The sequence below is a fragment of the Crocuta crocuta genome, unplaced genomic scaffold, assembly GCF_008692635.1.
Source record: "Crocuta crocuta isolate KB4526 unplaced genomic scaffold, BGI_CrCroc_1.0 scaffold251, whole genome shotgun sequence".
NCBI classification, from domain to species: domain Eukaryota; kingdom Metazoa; phylum Chordata; class Mammalia; order Carnivora; family Hyaenidae; genus Crocuta; species Crocuta crocuta.
Genome location: NW_027527809.1, coordinates 960,528 through 986,955, shown reverse-complemented (window position 1 = coordinate 986,955; position 26,428 = coordinate 960,528). Strand labels below are relative to the sequence as shown.

General features: G+C 38.0%; 1 protein-coding gene across 2 annotated transcripts in view; it reads left to right on the top strand.

Annotated features, from left to right (window-relative positions):
- The first annotated feature begins 12,755 nt into the window (after positions 1-12,755).
- Positions 12,756-26,428, top strand: part of UHRF2 (ubiquitin like with PHD and ring finger domains 2) — an 84,048-nt gene continuing 70,375 nt past the window's right edge. For both annotated transcript variants that reach the window (XM_077774849.1, XM_077774841.1), the window contains exons 1-2: positions 12,756-13,244; positions 19,204-19,437. In XM_077774849.1, coding sequence (XP_077630975.1) covers positions 13,092-13,244; positions 19,204-19,437 — 387 coding nt within the window. In that variant the 5' untranslated portion in view covers positions 12,756-13,091. The remainder of the gene's footprint in view (positions 13,245-19,203; positions 19,438-26,428) is intronic.

Here is a 26,428-nt window from a genome sequence, read left to right as displayed (position 1 = left end):
TAACAGAGGACCATGGGGGAGGGGAAGGGGAAAAATAGTTAAGACAGGAATGGTGGCACACCATAAGAGACTCGTAAATACTGAGAACAAACTGAGGGTTTATGTGGGCGGGGGAGAGGGGTGAAGGGGTGATAGGTATGAAAGTGGGCACTTGTTGGGATGAGCACTGGGTGTTATATGGGAACCAACTTGACAACAAACTGTAAAAGAAAATAAAATATTTAAAAAATAAATAAATAAAAGTTGTACCTTGTTTCAGTTTGTTCTCGTACTTTCATGATATCAGGAAGCTAAATGAAAATGCATTTTAGCTCTTTATTTTGCCTTTTAAAAATTGTACGCATGCGGTGTTTCAATTGATGGTAAGAAATCCAACAGGTCTTTTTCTTTATGATCAATTCATTCACATGTCATTCAGTCTCTTTATCAAAGATTCAAAACCACACTGTGAGCCAAGTGTCTGCCATTCTCCCTCATCTTTCCCAGCCTTGCCTGACCTCAGGGGGTTTGTCCTAACCCTTCCCACATTTGTCTATGTTGCAGAAGCTTCTGTGTTGTCAAACAGTGGAGTTTGATTCACTTCACTCCTGGTGCCTCATAAATTCTAGGATCATCTTCCTCTCTCTATATCCTGTGGTTCCAATTACATTGGCCTCAGAGATGGTAAGTCTGCTCTTCCGTTTACTGCCTTGTCTCTTAATTCCCTTCCCACTGTCCCCACCACACCCCTAACATAAGCCTGCAGAATGGGTACTATGTTTTTCTGAAGAATTTGGAGAAAGCTAGAGTGAATTAAATGTGGGGAAAAAACATACAGCCAGGCGCTATATGGTCCAAAATATAGAAAAAGTGTCCCCTTGGGAAAGCAGCATAGTTCCTAGACTTCTTTCCATCACCCTTCTCCAAAGGTCACTTTGCCCCATATTACCTTCATATTGAGATTCTAGCCCTACTTTAGAGCCCTACTTTAGCCTAGTCCTAGGCTCTGTGCCTTGTGCCCCACCTCCACCTAGAGCAATTCACTTGAAGTTAAACATTTCCCCCCAATTGCATTGTTATATCTAGAATAATAGTACTTAGGATCGTCAAGCAGAATGTTGGAACTTACAGCATACACCTTTGCTATTTTACAGGAAAGCTATGCCTCCTAGCTCCCCCTATGGGAATCTAGTAGAAAACACACATGGACCCTGATACACATTCATGGGCACACATACACGTATCATATATGTGCACACAGCATAAGCAGGCACATTCATACACATGCATACACATTCACACACATATGCTTGTGCACACACTACCATACCTTACCCCAAATATAGACAAACCTCTCATCAATAGCCGTAATCACAGAACCTGCAGAAGCTTTTAAATTTTGCTTTTCTTTACCTTTGACCAGATCAAACTCTTATACTGGGCTTTGTCCCTAATTAATCTCCAAAAAGGGAGGGAGAAAAGCAGAAGGCTTTTTAGTTTCTCCATACATATCAACTCTGAAGCCAGGGATAGAATTTCCATTTCCATTTATACCACCCATAGTAATAAAAAGTCCACTTTTTCTAAGAAGGATATCCATATAACCATGCGAGTGTAGGTATAATATAAACATTTGATATACATAAAATGAACACATCATGAGTAAAATTTTCCATATATAAACCCTCCTATGGCCACTACCCAGATCACAATATAGAATATTACTATCACCCAGATGTTTCTCTTGTACTCTCTCAGTCAATACTGCCAATTCCTTCACTCTCCAAAGGTTTGACTTCTAACACTATGAATTAAATTTGCATTTTCTTGAACATTTTATAAGGAGTCATACGATATATGTCATACATATATCAAATATATGTCCTTTTTATAAGGAGTCATATAATTTACTCAACATAATTTTTCTGAGATTCATTCATGTTGTGGCATATATTAATAGTCCATTCTTTTTTACTGCTCTGTAGCATTCCATGGTATATTACAATTTGTTCATTCATTCTCCTATGTTAGATATTTAAGTGATTTCCAACCTGGAGCTATTATAACTAAAGTTACTATAAACACTCTTGTACATATCTTATTGAAAATATGCATGAATTTCTATTGCATATATACTTATGAATGGAATTGCTCCTAGGGTGGGTATGTAGAAACTGCCCAGGTTTCAAATTTGGTTGAATGAATTTACATTGCTACCTGCTCGGTATGAAAGTCCCAACTGCTCTTTATTCTTGCTAACACTCAACATTATCAGTCTTTTTATTTTTAGTGCATTCTCTTGGGACTTGTGGTAAGTTTTAAGAAACTAAGCACTGTTGTGATATTATTTTAAAAAAATTTTAAGGCTTATTCATTTGTGTGTGTGTGAGAGAGAGAGACAGGGTATAAGCAGGGGAAGGGCATAGAGACAGGGAGACATAGAATCCAAAGCAGGCTCCAAGCTCTGAGCTGTTAGCATACAGCCCAATACAGGGCTCAAAACCATGAACTGTGAAATCATGACCTGAGCCAAAGTCGGATGCTTAGCCAACTGAGCTACCCAGGTGTCCCTGTTGTGATATACTTAAAAACACTTTTTTGTTATGAATTTAAACCAAACAAAACAATAATTCTTAGTGTCTTTCAGATTGCATCATGATATATTCTGAGGGGTTCACTCAAGAAAGTATATAATTTTGCCTTAGCTGGATTACATAAAATTATACTGGGTGCCAAATTTGAGGTAGATCAAAGCTTACCAGCACCAACTGATTGTGTAACAAAAAATTCAGCCTGAACCAGCAAATACATGAAGTACACTTATAGTAGCAATCTGTGGTAGAATGAGAGATTGGAGGATTATGAAAAAGAGTTATAAGCTTATAATAAGTAATAATAATGCTAGAAAAGGATACCAATGGATAAATATTACTTCTAGGATTGGTAGGAGATGGTGTTTTAGATTAATTACTAAAATGGCCTTAATTGTTTCTCTGTCTACTCCTTTGCAATGAGTCTTTGCATCTCCTCCTGTCAAGAAGAGTCAATTTTCTCTCTCCTTGAATTTGGGCTGGCTTTTTGACTTGCTTTGGTCAGTAAAATCTGATGAATTTACATTGTGCCAATTCCAAGCCTAGGCCTCAAGAGGCCTTGCAGGGCTCCACTGGCTTTGTTATAGCCCTGCACATCTACCATGTGAACAAGTCCAGGCTAGATCCTAATGGTGCAGTGACAGATCATTTCAGGTTAGGCCATTCTAGATCAGCCAGCCATCATCTGAAACCTGAAGAATGGCTCAGCTGAGTCTAGTCCAAATTGTTAACATATAGAATAATGAGTTAAATAAATGGCTGTTGTTTTAAGCCTATAAGTCTTGGGGTGGCGTGTTATACAACAAAATCTAACAAATATAGGACATATATCACAAGTCCTTGATGAAGGAGAAATTTTTAATTATCATTATGATGTCATTATGAAAAACTCAAACATAAATTGTGTCTGAGTCCTGCCATTGTTGCTGCTCCTAATGGTACTCAATACTCACTGAATAGCATGGCAAGTACTTACATATTATATCTTGTTTATTCTTACCATAAATCTATTAGGTACCTAATCGATTATAGTTGAGAAAACTGAGGTTTGCCTCAGAGAGCTGACTTCAGAGCTGACTCCACTATAAGCTATCAGCCACTGCATCAATAGGTAAGAAGTGTTGGTTTATTCTAACCCAATACTATTTTTCTTGCTCATTACAATTTACAGATAGAGAATTGATAGCCAAGAAAAACTACAATTTGCTCATAGCAGTCTCTGTTATCTCCTACTCTAGTCTTTCACTAAAATTATTTGTAGTCTATAAATTATATTAATGTTCATAATAAAAATCTCCATGATAATTTATAAAAGAAAATATGTAGGTTAAATATCCTTTAAAAACAAAAAAACTTTCGGGCATCTGGCTGGCTCAGTTGGTTAAGTGTTTAACTTCGGCTCAGGTCATGATCTCACTTCATGACTTTGAGTCCCCTATCTGGTGAGCTAGAGCCCTACTTCAAGTAAGTTCATGTCCGGCTGGGTAAAACATGAGCCCTGCTTAGTGAACACAAGCCCCGCTTCAGGTGATCCCTACTTCTCTCTTCCCCCTCTCTGTCTCTTTTTCTCTCTGTGCCTCTTGTGGGATTCTCTTTCTTTCTGACCCTTGCCTATTTGCATCCTTTCTCTCAAAAAAAAAAAAAATTAAAAAAAAAAGGAAAAAGAAAAAAGACAAAGAATTCTCTTTCAACAGCCTAAAAGAGATAACAAAATTTCCTCACTGTATGGAAACTTTATAAAATAAAATTTCATAGTACAGTTTTGTAGTGAGTAAATTAGATTTATTTGGTTTATTTGCAAGTTTTAAATACCATTTTAGGTACCAGGAAGAAAATGAGACTGTTTTATCACTGTAAATATTTTTCCAATTGTATTGTGACTTTTTTTTTTTTGGCTTTACAAAGTGATGTTTTAAACTTGGATTCTGGGAATGGGCAGAGAGAAGGCAAACTGTAGATCTTTCTGAGTTTTGAAAATCCTCTGGGATTTCATATGAGGCTAGAAAGCTTCTTAAAGTGCCTTGTAAATATTATGATTTACTTGTTGAGCTAATGAAACACAAAAATAATTTCGATATATGTAAATTTGCCAAGCAAAAGTTAGCACTTCATAATTCATCTGCATCTTGAGCTGACTGGAACCCTATCAAAAAGAGCTTCCTCAAGCTCATAAACAAATCTATAAATCTATAAGTTGGATTTAAAATGACAACAGTGCTTCCCATTCCAAATTCTTTATTATCTCAAATCACCAACAGAATCATTTGAAAACCAGCGAAAATTCTATTGACAGAATGGATTCAGATATTGTGACAAAAACGGAGGAAACTGACCATTATTGAGTGCCTACTCAATGAGACTTTGTCTCATTTGTTTCTCGCAGCACTCTGTATTTCAGATACAGAAATCAAGGCTCAGAGAAATTAAATAAGTTGTCCAATGCTATGACACTGGTAATTAGCAGATTGCAGATTAAAATTAAAATCTCCCTGATTTTGGAGCCCAGGATCTTTCCATTCAGCTACACACTTTAAAAAAATTTATTTTAATGTTCTTATTTATTTTTGAGAGGCAGAGACTGAGTGTCATGGGGGGAGGGGCAGAGAGAGAGGGAGACACAGAATCTGAAGCAGGCTCCAGGCTCTCAGCTGTCAGCACAGAGCCTGATATGGGGCTCAAACTCACAAATCTTGAGATCATGACATGAGCCAAAGTCAGAGGCTCAACCAACTGAGCCACCCAGGTGCCCCTATGCTGCACACTTTCATTCAACCTGCATTAAACAAACTAATGGCTAAATGGATATAGATCAATTACAAAGGGTTTCCTGCTCATGCAAATCAGCAAAATAATGTCAACATGTGTTTTCAATTGGAAAATGGGGGGGGGGGAACATCCTACTATAGAAAGTATTTATGTTAATAACCTCTCCCCTTCACAGGCAGTAATCCTAATAGCAAATTAAATATTATATTAATGAAATTGAAATACTGTATTTTTTCCCTCTGTACTAAAGAAAAATCTACTTTTTATTATGTCAATTTTCTTATCCTTCTTCATAAATAGCAATAGTATTAAAGCTGTTTAACCTCTTAGAACCTGGGAATTTTAGATGATAAGAAAATGTACAGCAAAGTTTTTTCTAATAAAAATTATAATTATCTGTATAAAAGAATACATGATTTATCTGCCTCCGTGCAGAGAAGAGGTAGGAGGACATGAAGAAATGCTCTATGGTAAATTGGGATAGAATGATGAAGAAAGAGGTATCTTTTAGAGGCCTGCAGATTATGCAAATTTGTTTCTTGTTCCAATTAGATACCTGAATAGACTCTAATTCCTCCCTCCCTCCCATCCATTCTTCAACAACCACTTACTATGTATATCTAGATAACAAGCACTGAATTTTGTATTGGAAACAAAGATAATGAGACTGACTTCTTGTGTTCTAGGGAATCAAAAATTTCATGGGGCAAGACAGTCATGCAAACAAATAATTAGAGTGCTGAGTTAAATGTTAAGAGTAGAGATTTAAGTGAATACAGAAGTAGTATTTCCTTCAGCTGGGGAGTATCAGGAAAAAAGTCGCATTTGAGGGAAACCTTGACATAAACTTTCTAGGCAGAGAAGGCATGGTAAGAAAGAGCTAGGTCAAGTTCAAAAGAGGGTGGCTAGTAAGGTCTAAAGACAGGAATTTGCTAACCTTTACCCTCAAGAATAAAAGATGAGAACAAGATTCCAGTGAGGCTTCCCACAAATCAAAATTTAGCAAATCTGCCAATTTTACTCCTAAGTCAGTGTTGCTCAAAATTTCTTAAGGCAGAAGAGTATGATAAGGATGTGATTGGAGATGGGTTGTAACCTAAAGTAACTTTTAGGGAACATGAGATATCTGTAGTATTATAATTGTTATATTAGGGTAGGTCAACAATTCTGCACCCTGTCACCTATTTTTATAAATAAAGTTTAACCAGAACATAGACACACTGAGCCATGACTGGGTGACTCAGTCTGTTGAGCATATAACTCTTGATTTCGGCTTGGGTCATGATCCCAGGGTGGAATTGAGCCCCATGTTGGGCTTCATGTTACGCATGGAGCCTGCTTGAGATTCTCTCTCTCCCCCTCTGTCCCTCTCCCCAACTCATATGCTCTCTCTCTCACCCCCCCCTCCAAAACACCAAAACAAAACAAAAACAAAAAACAAAAAAGCCCCCAAACACCATTCATTTACATATTGAATAGAGCTGCTTTTGCATTACAACTGTACAATGAAAAGTTGCAAGACATTACTTGTCCAGAAAACATATTTACCATATGAACCTTTAAGAGAGTTTGTACTAGAGCTATATATATAAATAAATCTCAGAAAAAAATATTGAGTTAAAACCTAAATTTCAATATTGTAATCATGTTATATAAACCTTAAAAAGACACCAAACTTGCTATTTTTAGAGATACATGTACATGTATTAAAAGCATAAAGATAGGCATAACAATAATAAATATCCAATTCAAGACAATGTTTATCTGTTTGAAAAAGGGAGAGAATGTAAGCAGAGAGAGCTTTTAGCTACTTGAAATGTTTTATTTCCAAAACAAGGTGGTGAATACAAAAGTGTTTATTATATTATTCTCTATATCTTTTTTGTTATTATTGATGTATTTCATAATTTATTTTTGTTAAACTTTTTTTTCCTAATGTTTATTTTGAGAGACAGAAACAGAGACAGTGTGAGCAGGGGAGGGGCAGAGAGAGAAGGAGACAGAGAATCTGAAGCAGGCTCCAGGCTCTGAGCTATCAGCACAGAGCCCAACATGGGGCTCAAACCCACAAACTGTGAGATCATTACATGAGCTGAAGTCAGATGCTTAACCAACTGAGTCACCCAGGTGCCCCTGTATTTCCTAATTTAAAAACTCTTTGGTTATACAAAAAATTAAATGGAGAAGTTATGCTACAGATTTCCTCAAAAAAGGCATATTTCCTCAAAATGGCTGCAACAATATCTTCCATCCCATATGTTCTTCTTATAATATGCTTTTGACACTCCTCCCATCAAGAGGTAGGATATCTATCCTCTCTCCCTGAAACTGAGTTGGGTTTTGTGAATGTTTTAGTCAAAAGAGTATGGTAGAAGTGATGCTATATGACTTTCAAACAAAGCCATAATAAGTGATACAGCTTATACTTCGCTCACTGCAATTCTCACCCTTTAAGTCTTCAACCACCAAGTAAGGAGCCTAACTACTCTAAGGCAGCCATGCTGTAAGAAAGCCCAAATTAGCCCAAAAAGAGAGGTCACACAGAGAAGTCTGAGGGAGAGTCTTCTAGGGAAGGATGCCTAGCTAGACCCCAACTGCTCTAGTCCCCATTATTCCAGTTTTAGCTGCATCTGATTATAATAGCTTAATAAATTCTGAGCCAGAACTCAGGCTCTCCACCTGAGCCAATTCAGAACTCCTATGCCACAGAAACTGTGAGACAGTAAAGTCATTGTTGCTATTTTAAACCTCTAAAATTTGTTTCACAGAGCAAGTTGTAACTAGCACTGACCCCATAATCAGAAATTTGAGCCCTAACTGCCTTCAGTGGAGGAATCTGAGCTTAATTGATCCAAAGACCATCAGGAAAGTTCAGCAATAGGAGGACCCTAGGGCAGGAAGGGTGCCTGACTGGCTTAGTCTGTAGTGCATGCTACTCTTGATCTCAGGGTTGTGAGTTTGAGCCCCATGTTGAGTGTAGAGATTACTTAAAAATAGAATCTTAAAATTTTTTCTTAGAAATCAGAAGAAAACACGTGATGAAAACATGGATAAATTGTAAGTCTTTAGTGAGAATCCCAGATCCCCACTTTTATCTGAGCCATCAAAGAACCAGAGACACTCACTGCAGGAAGGACAAGGATTATTCTCTGAACAAAGTGAATGGAGAAGCCTTGACAGAAACAAAAGAGGGACGGCTGAAGGGTAAAGAACTCTGGCTAAAGAGAAAGAACACAGTGGGTCACATGTCCACGTCTAAATTACTTTCTCATTTGTTAAAGAGAAGTAGACCAGAATGATCTCTAAAGCAGATGTCCACAGTAAAAATATGTGATTCTATCAAAAAAAAAAAAAAAAAGAGAAAAAAAGCCACAATATGAAGTGTTTTTTAGTCAATGGAAATTCTAGTTCACTTCTCATAACATGTAGTTCTTTTAGAAATAGCACTAGAGATTATACAAAAAAAACCCCCAACCCTTCAGTTANAATTAAAAGGGTATGGGCCATGGTATAAATCTAGGGCTATAGAGCTGTTACAGTCTGTAGACCCAAAGCAACAAGAGAAAGGAATGATTATCAGAACATGGAGAGTGAATCAAGTAGAGTAGGCCACTGTGAGAGGAATAGTGACTTCCCAGAAAGGCAACAGATGGCTAGAGGTGAACTTTCAGAGGGGAAGCCAGAGGAATAATTATGCTGACCTTATTCTTCTAGTTTACTGTGTTTCCTCCCTATTGGCTAGAGTCAATTGGAAACCTGAGAGCACTGATTCCATTGATGTATTCCTTGCCCTTGGACTCCAGGAGAGCAAGCGGGTAGCTCTGGTGGAGCAAAAGGAAGACCGCCAACACCGCCAACATAGAGTGCTGATAAAAATGTGATAATCCTAGCTTTAGAGAGGAAGTTGAAATCACTTTTTTAATATATATGTGAATTCTTGATTTTGAACAGTAGGTGAGAAAACTAGAGATATTCTGTGGTGTGAGGAGTCTAGAATAAATAGTTCAAAAATCAATCTTTTTCTGTTTTGCCTGTTTTGACTTGAAGAAATATATTGAGTAATGACTGATGGCATACACTTTAGTGTTTACTCTTTATCCATGAAAATAATTCCTCTTCTCTTTGATTATTCACATCCAATTTGTGTCAACTATACATGTGATAATACGGCATGCTTATGTCAGAAGTGTCTGATATTTTGTTTTTTTGTCAGAGAACTTCTATCTTGCATTTGCAACTTAGGAATTTTCCTAAGCAGGCAAAAACACTGTAGGGAAAGAGGTAAAGCCTTAGTTACAATATGTACTGCAGTGATGAAATACAGAAACACAAATGTATTTTGCTACATACAAAATCACTGTTTGCAATTACTTAATAAGTAACTTACTACACACATAAGCTTATGTTTCCAGAAGAAATTAATTTGTTCTCCACATGACAAATACATCTTTTCTGGGTCTCACAGCTCTAAGTCCTGTCCTACCAAATTCTTTAGGATCTATATTGACTAGATTAACACAAATCCTATACAGACAGTCCAAGTNAGAGTTCTCCACCACATTAACAAGGATAAATTCCCTCATGGGGGTGAGTACAGAAGGTCTTGACTAGTTCCTCTTTCAGAACTTTTCTACTTACCTTAAAACTTTTGACTTCTGTTTCCAATGGCCAGTTGCATATCTCAATCTAGTTCAGTTTAAGAGCATCACTATCTACTCAAGCCAACCCATTTTTCTCCCAAACAAGAAACTCAGAAATTAGTCTCAGCATTTCACATTTTCCCATCCCTCATACTCACATATTTTACAAGTTTGGTAGGGTTCATTTTCTAGAATACTCTGGAATCTACCCTTTCTTCTCTTACCCACTCCCATAAAATTTCACTGAAAATAACCCAATTGCCTCTTCACTAAACTTTCTGACCTCATCTTCCTTTCCTCTCCCTGTCCGTTAGTTTTTCCCTAAGACATCTGACAACAATCCTTCTATTGTCTTTCCAAATGCATATTTAATCACATCGGTGGAATTCTTAAAGTTTTAGTTTCTCCATAGGGCCCACAAAATCTACTGCTTTGAATGCTAATCTTCACACTCTGCCCTTCTCTATTTAGTCAGCCTTTTTATGCAATCTCTTCTGACCTGTAAAAATTCATATCTTCTGTCTGTACTTATGCAGTCTTCCCTCTTTGGGCATTCTCTGCTTATCTAAATCCTCTCCATAATAATAGCATGAAGATAATTTATTGTGTACTACCAAGGAATGGGTACTATGCTAAGCACTATATATTCATTAAGTGTTGTAAGCACCATTTTACACTGAGGAAATTAAGACAAATAATTTGTCCAAGATCACATTTGGAGTAAATGTCAAAACTGGAATTATAATTCAGATCTATCTCAATCCATGAGTTGAACATTTAAATGTTGTCCCCATTACAATATAACATCTAACTCAGGTCAAGCTGTACTCCATCCTTACACTCTAGTGTAAAGGTAGTCCCTCTTCTTTCATTGCTAGTTACTGTTTAAACTGACAGCAAACTATTTTATATTAAATGATTCTTTAGTATTTTCATTTTTCTAAAACTTACCTGAACTAGGTTGTAAATTCTTTGTACACAGGGAATTAAAGAAACTTTTAACATGCCTCCACAAGGGTATAGCATATTCTTTAAAAAAAATTTTTTTTAATGTTTATTTTTGAAAGAGAGGGGCACCTGGGTGGCTCAGTTCAGGAAGTGTCTGACTTCCGTTCAGGTCATGATCTAACAGTTCGTGGGTTCCAGCCCCGCATCGGGCTCTGTGCTGACAGCTAGCTCAGATACTGGAGCCTGTTTCAGATTCTGTATCTCCCCCTCTCTCTGACCCTCCCCTGCTTACGCTCTCTCTCTCTCTCTTTCTCTGTCTCTCTCTCAGAAATTAAACATTTAAAAAAATCTGAAAGCGAGTCAGAGTGTGAGTGGTGGAGGGACAGAGAGGGAGGGGGGCACAGAATCTAAAGCAGGCTCCAGGCTCTGAGCAGTCAGAACAGAGCCTGACACCTGCCTGATCTTACAAACGTTGGGATCAGACGTGAGCCCAGTAGGCCCCTAGCATATTCTTTTAATAGTAAATAGCTATCTCTTATTGAGGCAGGTTAGAAGTGTGCTTTACATATCTCCATCATCTCATTTACACATGGAAATGAATATTCAATATTTGCTTAACTTAAATCAGGAGCAGACAAGATGAATTATATTTAGACGATATAAATGAATGTAAAATTTTCAGCAAGAGCAAACACCCAAAATATGTGTATGTATTCCATTTTTTCTGTCTCTTCCTTGTTGGGCCATACTTTTTTAATGTTACTTCTGGACTTCTCTGTACTTGTAATTATTTGAATTGGTATTCTACCTTTATGCTAATAATTAGCACCAAACTGAATATTCAAGCTACGGATTTTGGCAAATATAAAGTCCAAATTTTGTTAATACATTATTTTATATCTATATCTCTAAAGTATTTATACTTTCATATGCTCTCTTCCTTCTTTCGAAGACATGTTGGTTTTAAATAAACCCACTGTTAAGTAATGCTGCGATAGGCCTATTTCTGAGAATTTATTCGTGGTAGGAACTTCGGAGTTTTTTCTTCTGAGGGGTGTAGTTCTGCATCCTTTGGAAGCGTTTTCCATGACCCCTCAATCCCTTAGGTCAAAAGCGCACTAAATAAGGATGGTCCAAAAAACAATGTCCTGGAAAGCGGCCCACCGGGCGGCGACACCAACACCTTTGTGGCCAGAGGTCCAAGTGTGCGCGCACTGGACCGAAGAAGGCAGTACCAGCTGGACTAGCTACCTCAAGCCCAGCGGTGAGAAACCTCAGGAAGCAGGTTTCAGCGCGAAGGCAGCATTCGGGCTCGGCGGTAAACTCGGGCCCGGTGGGAAGTTCGCGAAGCTGAATCCCGGGTCCTTTCCTGGGCAGCGGGTCCCGCCTGGCCGCGTTGGCGGGCGGTGTACCGCCGAGCGCGGTGGGGCAGAGTCACTTCCTTGTGTGCTTTCTCAGAAATCTAGGCCGCGCCCGCCCGCACCCCCATATTCATAATCATACAAGTGCACGCCAGAGTTTCTTATTTTGGAAGTGTTTTTGAGACCACAGAGACCGTATCCACTAGGCCTAGGCCCAAAACCGAGACTAAGCCGGGAACCCCTGTGGTAGGCTTTGTACCCAGCCGCCAGAAACCCGAAGGCTAGAGGGCGTGTCCAGGGCCCAGGTGCAGGCACAGAGACAAGTAACGGCTCTCGGCAGCCCCGCCCCTCAACCCGCCCTCCCCGCACCCGCCCATCTTAGTTCTCCAGGTCTGTAGCTTCTTCCACGGCTGCTTCCTCTTTAAGGCGGAGCCGGGCGTCGATCTCGCGAGATCCGGGTTGGCGCCGTGACCTCCATGTGGGAGCGAGAGCTCTATAAGTAAACACTCCGCGCGGCTCAGACGAGGTTTCTTCCTATTTGTGAGGTGGGGGCTGCGCCAGCGGCGTCCCCTGCGACTGGTTCCGGTTTCCTTTCCTTCTCAGCTCCGCTGGGCAGGCGTGAGGTCTAGCGGTCGCCGCCGCCTGTGAGGCCCAGCGTCTGATCGGCTTCCTTCGTTTGTGCGCGCGCTCGCCCGCCGCCTGCCGCGAGCCGGAGCGTCTGGGGAAGCTGCACGGGCCGGGAGGGGCGCGGCGTCCGAAGCGCAGGGGGAGACAAAGCCGGGCCAGCCCCCTTTCCCCGCGCCAGGATGTGGATCCAGGTTCGCACCATCGACGGCTCCCAGACGCGCACCATTGAGGACGTGTCTCGCAAAGCTACAATTGAGGAGCTGCGCGAACGGGTGTGGGCGCTCTTCGACGTGCGGCCTGAGTGCCAGCGCCTGTTCTATCGGGGCAAGCAGGTGAGGCGTCCCCACCGCGCCCCCTCGGGAAGTCCGGGAAGAGGGCTGCAGGGCGCCTCCAAGAAGCTTGGGTTCGGCGGGCCGGAGGGCTTGGTGCGCAGCGCGTGTAGAGAGCACCTGGCTTCTTTTCGGGTGGGCAGCCCGCGAGGCTCAGAGTGCAGGCCCAGGGCTCGCCGAGGGGCCGCAGCGGGTCCCTACCATCTCCTTGTGGAAGTGCGCCCGGAGGGGTCAGAGGCGGGGACGCCCAGAGCGCGGAGACTTCGCCGCTCTTTCTCAGCTGGGCAACAGCAGCTGGCACAGCCCGCTAGAGCGCCTGGGTTCCTTCGCTTCCCGCGCTCAGTGGGGTCCGGCGCCCCTGCAGGCGGGGAGGGCAGCTGGCTCTGGCCGCCATGCCACGGTGCGGGTGGGGAGGGCCGACGGCTCCAGCTCCCGGCAGCGCTGACCCGGCTAGCGGCTCCCAAATAGGAGGGGGGAAACTTAAAAATCGCTTCCTCTTTGGCACAAAATCCCTAGTTTTGCCTTCTCGCTGTGAAGGGATTTGAACACGCTGAAGATTCGAAGATTTCCCAAAACTTTTGGCTCCCCTCCCTCACCTCTTCTAGAATTGGAATCTGTCTTGAAGATTAGAGACTTTGGCTGAAGGAGCGAGCTATTGATTTAACTCCGGGTATGTGTAGGCAAGGGGGATTACTCGCAGAGTGGAAAGGAGTACGAAAGGCTGTTTCATTCTTCTTGCTTCTCACCTTCTAATGTAGTCCCACTCACCCAAGCTTTTAACACTGCAACTGGAGCATAATCAGTGGTACATACAAGGCTGGAAGTGGTTTTGGCAATGAGGGTGTTTGTGGGTGTCTCTGGTAGTTCTGTGTATGGTATGGCCCTGCCCTGCCCTATTGAAGTCTCATGGTCTATACCTAGAGACAGGTCTCTATTTTGTCTTTGTCTTATTGCTTTTTTTTTTTTTAATTCACTAAAAATGGTGGCATTCTTAGTTGGACAGACCAGTTTGGCTTCAGTTCTGTGGTGTGGAATAAATGTAGCTCTTTGATTTGGTGGAAGTAGCGTCTTCCTAGAGCCACAAAGGATTTGAAAGGAATATTTTTCTTCCCCTCATAGGCTTAGCTTCAAAAACTACCCAGAAATTTCAGAGTAACAAGATTATACTCCGAGAAAGAGCCAGGGTTTATTTTAATGTTTTTATTTTAAAAATTTTTTAATGTTTATTTATTATCCAGAGACTGAGAGAGCATTGGCAGGGGAGGGGCAAAGAGAGGGGGAGATACAGAATCTGAAGCAGTCTCCAGGCTCTGAGCTGTCAGCACAGAGCCCAACAGGGCTCAGACCCACAAACTGGGAGATCATGACCTGAGCCACCCAGGTGCCCCTATTTTGTTTTTAAATAAGTGATAACATCTAGTGTTTGCAACTTTTATATTGATCATTTACTGTTTGACTTGTAAAAACAGATGTTCAATTTAGTTGTAAACCTTGCTTTTGAAATCATGTGTGTGTTAAACCCCATGTAGCTTTGTATTGCTGTACCTCCAGTGATCCCTTTTTTATCTTTTGGTCAAAGATGAACATTATGTTATCAGGTCTTCTGAGTTTTATTTTCTAACTAGGGATAATAGTACATGAATTCTGGGACACTTAGGTGAGTTCAGCACAAGACATAGAAATGAAACATCACAATGTGTTCCTGGGCAACATGCTCAAGTCTAATTACCAAATATGTGAAAAGAGAACCTGCACCTGGCTGTCTTGAGGAAGAAGGAGAAATGGGGTTACATTTAGGGCAACAAAGTAGACTTCCAGTAAACCAGCAAGCCGGTTCCAGGTTTAGGGAAAAACTCTTCAGGGTAATTACCCTTTTGTACTTATTTCCCCAGGATCGGTAGCTCACTTCTTTGATTTCTTTACCTCATTGATAAACCAGTAGGGATGAGGAATGGACCTTTGGTGCCCCATTGAGTTGAAGACAAGGATGACACTGCTCTGCTGTGTTTACTTCTCTGTGAGCTAAGTAGCCATGGCCTTGATTATTATCTCCATTCTCCTTTACTCTTTGGAGTTCACAGTCCATGGCCAGGGGAGTATGTCTATAACAGACACTACTGGATTGGCATCACAGGGTTTCCCTTCCTAGCTTGTAACCTGCCTTTGTACTTATTAGACAAAGGCACCCGTTAATTGCCACATAATAAAAAAAAATGTCATAAATAAATTTATAGTGTCTGTGATGTAAGTTGTACCCTTTCTCCCTTATCCCTCACCCCTTTTTGTTAGGACTGTTGCTTATAATCTTTGGTATATATCACTTGTGGATATTTATTATAGATACTCAGCTCACCCCAGAATTGCAAGTGGTTGAATTTAACAAGACCCCATGGGAGATTCTCATGACCACCAGAGTTGAAAAATAGTTGGTCTCCTAATTTATTGTTCAAAGTATGGTCCCTGAATCAGCAGGACCTGCAGCATTAGCTTCACCTGGGAGCCTCACGCCATACCTGTTGAAGTAGAATCCATATTTTTAATAGGGTCCCTAGGTGATCTCTATGCAAATTGAGTTTGAGAAGCAGTGTAACTGACTCCACTTTTGGGGGTCAAAATAGCAGCAATTCAGGGCTATAAGTTCTGGTTAGAGAGTAGGGTAACCTCACTTGGGATATTATTCTGGGAGTTTGTGCATCTGGGGATTGGGTCTTTAGGGAATAGTTATGTTGATGGATCTCTAAATACTTTGAAAATCCAGAGCTTTCCTACTTTTAAAAGAATTTGTTCCCTCCTCTTTTTTTCATTTTTACCACTTGTAGATGGGACATGAATCAACACTGAAGAAAAACTGAGTAGTTGCTTTTGCCCCTGGATTCTGTTTTTACATGTATTACAGAGTAAAAGTTTTTGCCTATTTAAAGGGGAAAGAGAATGTGTATGTCATATTTATATTATATATATGATGTGAAAGATACATGAAGGTTGTCAACCTCATGCCCTCAACCTGCATCCCTTATCAATAACCCCTTTGGAATGACCTTCCCTCCAGCAATTGTCAGTTGGTGTTTGCTTCCTAGTTTTCCCTTGCATCACTGTTCCAGTTCTTACTGTTACCTGGAATTTCTGACTTCAACCCAATACAAATTGAAGACTGCAGTGTGCAAAAAATAAAAAATAATAAAAATTTAAAAAATTCTAGGGCTATTCATGCCTTTTTAGTATTCTAAAACTGCCCCTGTCTTCTAGGATGACAGTTAACATTTTCAGCTATGAGACATTGATGGACTCTAGTTACGTGCCTGAAACTCATAGTTGTTTGTAATTTCTAAGTGACTCAATCTCTTTCTCACAGTATAAGTGACAATAATTCCAGTCTGCACTATCATAAAATTTGGGGGAACTTCCACTACTTTCCAAGTAACATTCATTCCAGCATTATTCACAATAGCCTAGCTATGTGGAAATTACTACCCAATGGCTGATGATCACTTTTTTTGGAAAACTGGATACCTATAAATTAGGGAAGGAGTAGATAATCTGGGTAAAAGTGGCTCTCCTAGCAAATATGAATAATTGAAGAAAAAGTTACGTGTTAATGTAGATCTAACTTCTGTTATAGGGCCTCATACCTTGATATGCTTCATGTTTTACTACACATCTTGCTTTTCCTTTCAAATCCTATGCCGTTTGAAGCAGCTTATGTTATTTGGACCAATCGCCTGGTAGAATCTAGTCAGAGGTATTGAACATGAGAATATCCCCACTATCCCTCTGACTCTTGTGCCTCAGATTTCAATGGAAAAATGTTTATGGAAGCACTTTGGATTTCCAGTTATTTTATCACCTTCACAGCTCTCTTCATTTTAGGAAATATCCTTCCAGTTAATTTGCATGTTCTTTAGTGTTTCGTTTTGTTTTGTTCTGTTGCATGTTTTATAAATGTTAACAGAGTTTTTATTTTCTATTTTGAACACTGTCATAATGTGCAAGAGTTGTATGTTTAATCAAATTGTACTTTTTGAACTGTTCCAGAACTAGTATGTTCTCACATTTTGGGGGGAAAGCGATATTGGAGAATGTCAAATGAAGGTGTGAATGTATAGTTCTTTTGCTTCTTGAGTTTGTTTTCTCCAGGAGTTCAGGATTAGGGGAAATTGTTGTTTGCTAATATTGCTTACCTTATTTACAAACAAGGGGCACCTGGGTGGCTTAGTCGGTTAAGCGTCCGACTTTCGCTTAGGTCATGATCTCACGGTTCCTGGGTTCGAGCCCCGCGTCGGGCTCTGTGCTGACTGCCAGCCCAGAGGTTGGAGCTTGTTTCAGAGTCTGTGACTCCCTCTCTCTCTGACCCTCCCTGCTCACGCTGTCTCTCTCTCTCTCTCTCCTAGAAATAAATAAAACATTAAAAAAAAAATTGAAAAAAAAAACAAAACAGTCTCTAATCCCTGTAAGGACTTACCTGCTTATTGACTTGAGAGACTCTTTAGGCTTATTTGGAATAAGCATGTTAACTAACCTGTAAGATAGTATCTAATTCCCCCACTGGGAAATTTGTGAATTTTAAAAAATCCCTTATTGTAGTTAAAATTGTGAACATCTGTAATGTGCAGGATTGTGCTAGATGTGTTTTGGGATCACTTGAATTAAAATTGCTTATCTAGTACTTTTAGTAAGTTTATCATTTAAGGACAAACTTTTATTCTTTGGTGGATTTTGGAAATATGGCCTTATTGTGTTAGGGAGTTGAGGATGGTTATTGTGTTAGGGAGTTGAGGATGGTGACAGTTATATACAAAGAGAGGGAAATTAAGAGTGATTAAATTGGTAATGTTTCTGGGGATATGATATTTTGATATTTCTGGATTTTGGTTTTATTACTGTTTCATGGTGAATAGCCAGCTGATTTTATAAAGAAACAGAATGGAGACTATTAGTTTTTGAGGGTTTCTGTACCAAAACCTACATGGCTTAAAATAATAGAAATGTATTGTCTACTATTTCCAGTTTCAGTGAGTATGAAATCAAAGTATTAGCAAGGCCATGTTCTCTGGTGGTTCTAATAGAGAATCCTTCCTTGTTTCCTTCAGCTTCTAGTGTTTGCTAGCAATCCTTTGTAAGTTCCTTGGTTTGTAGGTGCATTGCTCCAGCCATGTGGCTGTCTCCACATCTTCCTTCTGTGTTTGTTTTTGTTGTCCAAATTGAAACTTTTTATAAGGATGTTAATTACAATGGTTTAGGGCCCACTCATATGACCTAATTTTAATTGATTACTTCTGTAAATAAAGTCACATACTGAGATATTTGGGATTAGGACTTTGGCATATTGGGGGTATAGGCAAAGTCTCTACCAAAATATGGGTTAAGTTGCAAGATAATTTATTCACTATTCATTCTGGAAGACTTCATGATGCAACCTGATAACCTTTACAAATAGAATTAGAGAACTTTAGGCAAGTGGAATACCATGAACAATAATTGTAATTATTCCTACTTGAATTTTTTCTGTTCGATTTTTAAAAAAATTACAGTGCTTCAGAAACATAAACATTTTAATTTATGTCTTTATGATCACAAGGCCATAAAACCACTTACTTTGAAAATCGCCTTACTTTCTTACAGTGGATTCAGGTACTATTAGTTAAAACAGATAAAACTTGGTGAGGAATCTAGAGTTTTTCTGCCTAGGTGTTGAAGTCACAGAAGCAAGGGTACATGTTTGGTTTCAGTGGCTATCCGTTCCTGAAAACTAATATGAAATGATTCTCAAGAATTTATTGAGGTCCTGAGAAGATGCTGGCGTGAGAGGCCATAAAGTAGAAGGAATGGTTTCAAGTTCACTAAATTGCATTGCTCTGAATTTTGTTTTAATAATTTGGCTAGGACATTTGGGTAACTAAAGATGTAGAAAGATCAAATTTTGAGAGAAGTATTTTAATCTTTTTTTTTATCCTTTTTTTTCTAGTTGGAAAATGGATATACTTTATTTGACTATGATGTTGGACTGAATGACATAATTCAGCTGCTAGTTCGCCCAGACCCTGATCTTCCTAGCACATCTAAACAGACTGATGTACAGGCCAAACCCTGTTCTAATAGCCCACCTAAAGTAAAGAAAACCCCAAGGGTGGGACCTTCTGGTCAGCCGTCTACATCAACTTGTGATTTTCTTATTGATCCTGGCATTGGGCTATATAAGGTATGTTGTCTCCTTTAGACTTCATGGTTGTGAGAATACAGATGTCTGTTCTCTTTAGAATGTTGCAAATAAGTGAAGATTGATTGCCGTTTGAAAGTAAAGACTGAGCTGTTGATACTTTAACTTTTAAAAGTAGTTTTTAAAAATTGTGAAATATATAAATAAATATATATGAAATGTATAAGTAGAGTTTACAAAATATAAAGCAAAAACCTGTGTAATTCCTGTGAGGTTAAGTAGAATAATGCCAGTTCCTTTTTAAAGCTTTCTGTGTGCCCCTCCCAGAACATATCTCCCTCTCTCCTTAAGAGGTAAACTATCCTGATCATTTTGTTTTGTTTTGTTTTTCTTTAGTGTTACATTACCTCTAGAAAATGTTTTGTTTTCCCTATATTTGAAATCTCTATAATAGAATTCTACTTTTTCACAGCTTTGATTCTCATGCATATAGTTGTATTTTACTTTTCATGATTACATTATTCTGTTAACATGCCACAATATATCTAATCCATGATTAATAAATGCATTTGGGCTTTTCCCAGTTTCAGCTGTTTTGAACCTTTATGTATCCTGGTACACATGTTCTAGAATTTCATTAGGAATTTTTATCTAGAAATAGAAGTGCTCGTTCACTCACAAGATGCTGCGAAACTGCTGTCTACTATGTTCCATTGGTCTGCTTGTGTATTTCTGTGCTTGTACTATTCTAAGTACTGTAGCCTAGTAGACTGCTACTTCCCTATCCCACATCTCCCAAATCTGTTCCTATTCAAGGGTGTCTTGCTTAACGCTTGCATATAAAATTTTTAAAATTAGCTGTCAAAACTCTGCAGATTAATAATAAGGGATTTTGATGGGAACTGGATCTATAGAGTAGCTTGGAGAATTGACAACTTTATAATATTGAGCCCTTCATTTTGAGCAGAATGTCTCCATTAACTTAGATCTTTGACATCTTTATTAGTTTTTTCTATATATCTTATTCTAGTAACTGCATTTTTAAATGCTATTACAAATGCTTTTCTTTTAAAATTGTGATTTGTTAAAAAATAAATAAAAATAAAATTGTGATTTGTTTGCATACATACAGAAATGCAATTGATATATTTATTGACCCTGTATCTAACAACTTTTTCAAATTCTAATAAATTTTGTAGAAATAATTGGCAGTTTTGCTTCATCCTTTTATATCCTTAAAACTATTTTTTCTTACTTCATACTGGTTGGGACAAATTAGGACCTAGACTCAATATTTTAGAGAGTTTTTAAGGCTAAAAATTTAAAAATCAGTAGCTGAAATAAATTATTTAAGAAAATTCAAATATAGATACGTTTTGATCTGGGGAAAAATGCAAAAAATCTCTATATATAGAATCAAGAAAACTGGCCAAGACCTATATCTCCAAAGTACCTGGTCTAGATGGCTACACTGATGAATTACCTTAAACTTCTATTACATTATCTAAATTGACCCACGTTTTTTAAAAAAAGGAAAGATTCCCATTGCTTTGTAAATTTAATATAATACTGATTCTAAAACATGACAAAAGGACACCAATATCACTACATATGGATATAAAACCTAAGTTATATTTAGCAAATAAAATTATGATTATATGTTAAAAGAACATAATACCTTGACCAAGTATGGTTTGTCAAAAAGTGGGATAGTTCATTATTTGGATTTTTTTTTAATATATAGAAGTTTCAAGTATATAGCTTTATAGTTTGCCACCTAAAATTCAGGTGTACAGCTTTATAATTTGATAACAATACAAGGTGATCACCACAAGCGAGATACCATCTGTTACCACACAGTCGACCCCCTTCACCCATTTCACCCAACCCCCAATGTAGTAATATTAATACAATTCTTCATATTAATAAACCAAAGAAAACAAGTGATCTAATCTACAAAAAAAAAAGGCATCCATTTCTAATTTTTAAAAATCCTTGGTAAGTGAAGCAGGTGGAATGGATGAGTATTTTAAACGATACCCAGCATCTTATTTAATGGTGAGATAAAAAGCCAGAAGCCTTCCCATTAAAGACAGGAGCCAGAGAAACCAGTTAATGCATGTTTCTAAGTGGTGCAGATAGGGAGGAGAACAACAAAGTGTAAATATTGGAGAAGGCAAAGTTTTTATTTATGGAGATCTGAAAAGACTAAGAAGATAAACCTATTAAAGTGATATGAACAATCCGTTAGGTAGCTCTTTAAATACCGGTAGCTTTCAGTGCTAAAATCATTTAGTAAAAGACAAAAAAATTGACAATAAGAAAATGTAAAGTCTGGGGATAAATTAACATGATATAAGCAAGACATATCAATTAAAACAGTGTTTCATATAGTACTCAAAATTTAGACAGAATTATTAATATTGAAAGTCCCCTTTTGGAGATTTCATCCCTCTGAGTAACCAGTATTTTCTGTTTTTTTCTAAATAAATTTGTTATTTTAGAACAATTTTAGATTTATAGCATAATTGGGAAGATACTGGAGTTTTCCATATATCACATACCTGGTTTGCCCTGTTAACTAACATTTTACATTAATATGATACTATGGTACATTAGTTATAATTAATAAACCATGTCTCCTAAGCTTTTATCTCATGTCCTTTTTCTATTCCAAAATCCCATCTAGGATACCATATTTACATTAGTGTGATAGTAAATAGTTGTTGAAATCTCCTTAGGTTCCACTTGGTTGTGACAGTTTTTCAGACTTTTCTTTGTTTTTGATGACCTTGATAGTTTCGAGGAGTACTGGTCAGGTATTTTATAAAATACCCTTGTATTAGTATTCATCTTGTTTTCCTCATTATTAGACTGGATTTACATATTTTTTTTGGAGAAAGACTACAGAAGTAAATTGCTATTTTCATCACATGCTGTGTAGGGCACAAACTATCAACATTGCATTTGCTAATTATAACTTGGGTTTTTACATCAGTAGTTAACTTGTTGTTGCTTATGAACCTTAATTACCTGGCTGAGGTAACATTTGTCACGTTTCTTCACTGTAAAGTTATTCTTCCCCAACCCCTTTTCCATACTGTATTCTTTGAGATGAAGTCCCTATATGTAGCCCAAACTTAAGGAGTTATAAACTTTACTTCCTTAAGGGTAGATTATCTACAAAATGTATTGGGAATTCTACATGGGAGACTGATCTCATTTCCCCCATTTATTGATTGTTACTCATTTATCCGTATCAGTAGGGATATTTTTTCCTGTGTCCCTTCAGTGTATCTCCATTTTTGTGGGGTTTTTTATTTGTTTTTGTTAAAGCACCTTCTTTCTGGCCCTAGAAGTTGCTTCAGGCCCATCTTAGTTATTTCTGCCCCAGCCCTGGAATCAACCATTTCCTTAAGGAGCCTTGATTCTTTAATTGGGGAATGGTATTACAAACCAAGATTTGGAGTCTAGGTATAGGTATATTCCTTGCTACTGGAGTATCATTGTTTTTATTAGGACCCTCAGATGACAGACTAAGGAGGTTTATGTATGTATATATAATAACTACTGTGTATCTATATATCCATAATTATGTAGCCATCTGTATCTAAGTTTACATTTTAACTTTTTGGCTAAGGGCAACAGTTCAGAAGCTGCTACATTTGACTTGATAGATTTTGGGCAGTGAAGGTATGAATTTGTTTTCATAGGAGGGCCAGTTTATATATTGTCCAGCTTAAGCAGTCTAGTCAATTTAAATACTTTGTTTAGCATACTTCTCAGTACCCTCAAATGTCAGGGTACTAAGTCAGAAGACCATTATGAGAAACTGCTTTTCTCAGCAGTTCTATGCATTTCATTTTCAGTGTTCCTACTTCGCTCACTGTTTCTAGCACCTAACTTTTCTTTAATACATTTTTCTTTTTTTTTTTTTAAAGAGGATTCTATTTATAGGACACAGGAGTGTTTTGTTTTTTTTTTAAAGCTTTACACTTAGTGTGGGGCTTGAACTAATGGCCCTGAGATCAAGAGTCACATGCTTTACTGACTTGAGCCAGCCAGTCACCCCTCTATTACCTAACTTTTTAAATAACTCTTATGTTTCATGTTAGTATATAGCATAGAGGTTAAGGTATTCAGTTTTGTCATCAGACTTGCTTTCAAATTCCAGTTGAGCTGCTTCCCAGTGGTCCAGATGTGGCAAGTTTTACATGGTCTCCTTTTCCTCATTTAGGAAACACATGAAACAAATATGAAAGCTGGAACTTAAGCTCTCAATAGGCTATTAGTAATATTTAGTCAAAGCTGCATTTAACTTATTAGTTGAAGAGAGTAACAGATTTATTTGCTTTTTTGATTAAGCTTGGTAGTTGTAGGTATTTGAAATTTTCACCGACTTTTTTTTAAACATAGAAGTGCTTATTTTGGGATAATTCATTCCTCGAATAAATGTTTGGTTATCTAGTATATATTTGTACTAGATATTAGAGATGCAAGAGTAAACAAATGATATTACCCCCTGCTTTCACGGGATATTATTAGCTATTGAAACTTGTCTTTGGCTAACCTGAAAACGCTCAGAAGCTGCTACTTTTAAATTGATTTGTTTTGAATATTTTCCTTTGAGCTCGTTTCTGAATAGTACATCAAAATTTAATTAAATTGTTCCTAGATCGGTAAAATTGGAGGGTTTTTTTTTTTTTTTTGCTTTTATCTTGAATTACTGCTTACGTCACTTTTTCTTTGCAAAGATTTTCCTTTCATAGACTTAAGACTGTCTATAATTAAAATTGCTTTGTAGATGTGCAGACAGATTTGGAGGTTTCCCTTTTGCCTACAATTTTCCTTGGACCTCAAGTGGATACAAAAAGTGCATTTTCAAGTTAGTGTCTCAGAAGTGGCATAGGTAAACATTTAAACTTAATATATGAAGATAGAATTTTAATCTGAAGTTCTTATCCACTGTCATTCTTGTTTTGCCCTATTTGATAACTGAGCAACATTTGGCCAGTTTGACATCTTTTCATAATGAAACTAGATATTATTATACTCAGAGAGCCTGTGGGAAATTGTGCAGAGGTTGGGTCCATCTGTTCCCATTGTCTCTGAGAGGTAATTTTATCAAAGAAAGTGGACTTTTGATACTTAACTAGAGTTTAATTCTGGTTTTTAGATGTGGAAGCTTTAAAGGACTCTCAATAGATTCTACTGTTGGAATGACTGTCATCTTGGCCTAAATAACTCTGGAATGATGATAATAATAAGCCCTTTAGAATTAAATGTGTGGCACTGTTAAACTTTTTACATATATTCTAACACTTATTATAGAAAATAAAGGAAAGAGGAAACTTCTCAATAATTACTAAGTAAAAATGCTGGATATTTTAGTATCCTGTCTTTTGCATACAGCACAACCCTCCTTGATTATGAACCTTTTTGATTATGAAGCATAATAGACAATACAAAAAAGTAGAGCTTAGTGAAATATTAGGAAGTCAATGTCTGTAAGTACCGCCAAATCAGGAAATAAAGCAGTCCCCCAGGAACTTCCCATGGTCCCCTCTTGATTATTACTCCCTCCTCCCTAGCTGTAACTAATACCCAAACTTCTAAAAAATTTTTTTAACATTTATTATTGAGAGAGAGAGACAGAGCATGAGCAGGGGAGGGGCAGAGAGAGGGGGAGACACAATCTGAAGCAGCCTTCAGGGTCTGATCTGTCAGCACAGAGCCTGACTGGGGGCTTGAACTCAAAAACTGTGAGACCATGACCTGAGCTGAAGTCGGATGCTTAACCGACTGAGCCTCCCAGGGGCCCCGCTAATACCCAAACTATTATGGTAATTATTTCTTCACTTTTTATTAACTTAATCCTATCGTTACCCTTTAATAACCTCTTAATAACCTTTAACCTGTATTTGCATCCCTTATTTTCTTTCTGAACTTTATTTAAATAGAACCACATTGTACTCTGATTTGTAAATTTTAGAAAAAACGATAGAGAGAGTCTCAGAGTCAGAGAAGTCTTTATCAGCTTTATCACAGTTCCCACTTCTAGCTGTGTATCTCCTGAGGACTAGTGTATTTACTTCTGTACCTCATTGGAAAATAAGAATGACTTTGTATTATAGTTATTAAAGGAGGTAATGAACATAACTATAAACCGGTAATATCTTTACTAAGAAGACTATGGTATTAAGACTCTACTGATATTTAATGAGTCTTATAACTGAACATACTGTGCTTGCTAGGTTGGCACATGTGGATTTTGTTACCCAATCTCTTAATATACAGCAAAGTGTATTATATAAAGACCTGAGGCTGAGACAGGTTAAGTAATTTGTTCCAGGTTATATCTAGTAGATGTTAGACACAAGCTTAAACCTGGGTTTATCGGCAGAGCTGGTGTGTTTTAAACAGAACATAAAAAGTGCTTAGAAGTATACCTGGCATATAGTAAATTTTCTAGTTATTTATTGATACTTCATTTTTTTATGATTTCTCCTTACCACCCGTACTTCCTTTTTTTAATATCACCTATTTGTATGTAGAAGATTCTTCTCAAAATGTGGTTGTATTTTTTACATTTATGTAATTTATGTAATTGGGGTTGTTTGTTTTGTTTTTACCTGTATCTCATGACTTTAGCTCAAACACCTCTCTCCCATTAATTTGATTTTCTATATCTTTACATGTTTTGATGTTTTGACCTCTTTGGGGGAGGTACTTGCTGGCTGAGGATAGACAACCTCTTTCCAGATAGACCTCACACAACTTGTCAGTGAGCCCACCTTCCCCTCCCACCCCCACCATGGTGGAAGGAAGTTTTTTTTTTTTTTTTAATAGTTTATTGTCAAGTTGGTTTCCATATAACACCCAGTGCTCATCCCCAGGAAGATTTTTATATAAGAATTCAGTTTGTTTATTCAGTATAGAGCTGTTTAGATTTTGTATTCCTTAAGTTTTTATTTTAATTGCAGTATAGCTAACACACACTGTTATATCAGCTTCAGGTGTACAGTATAGTGAT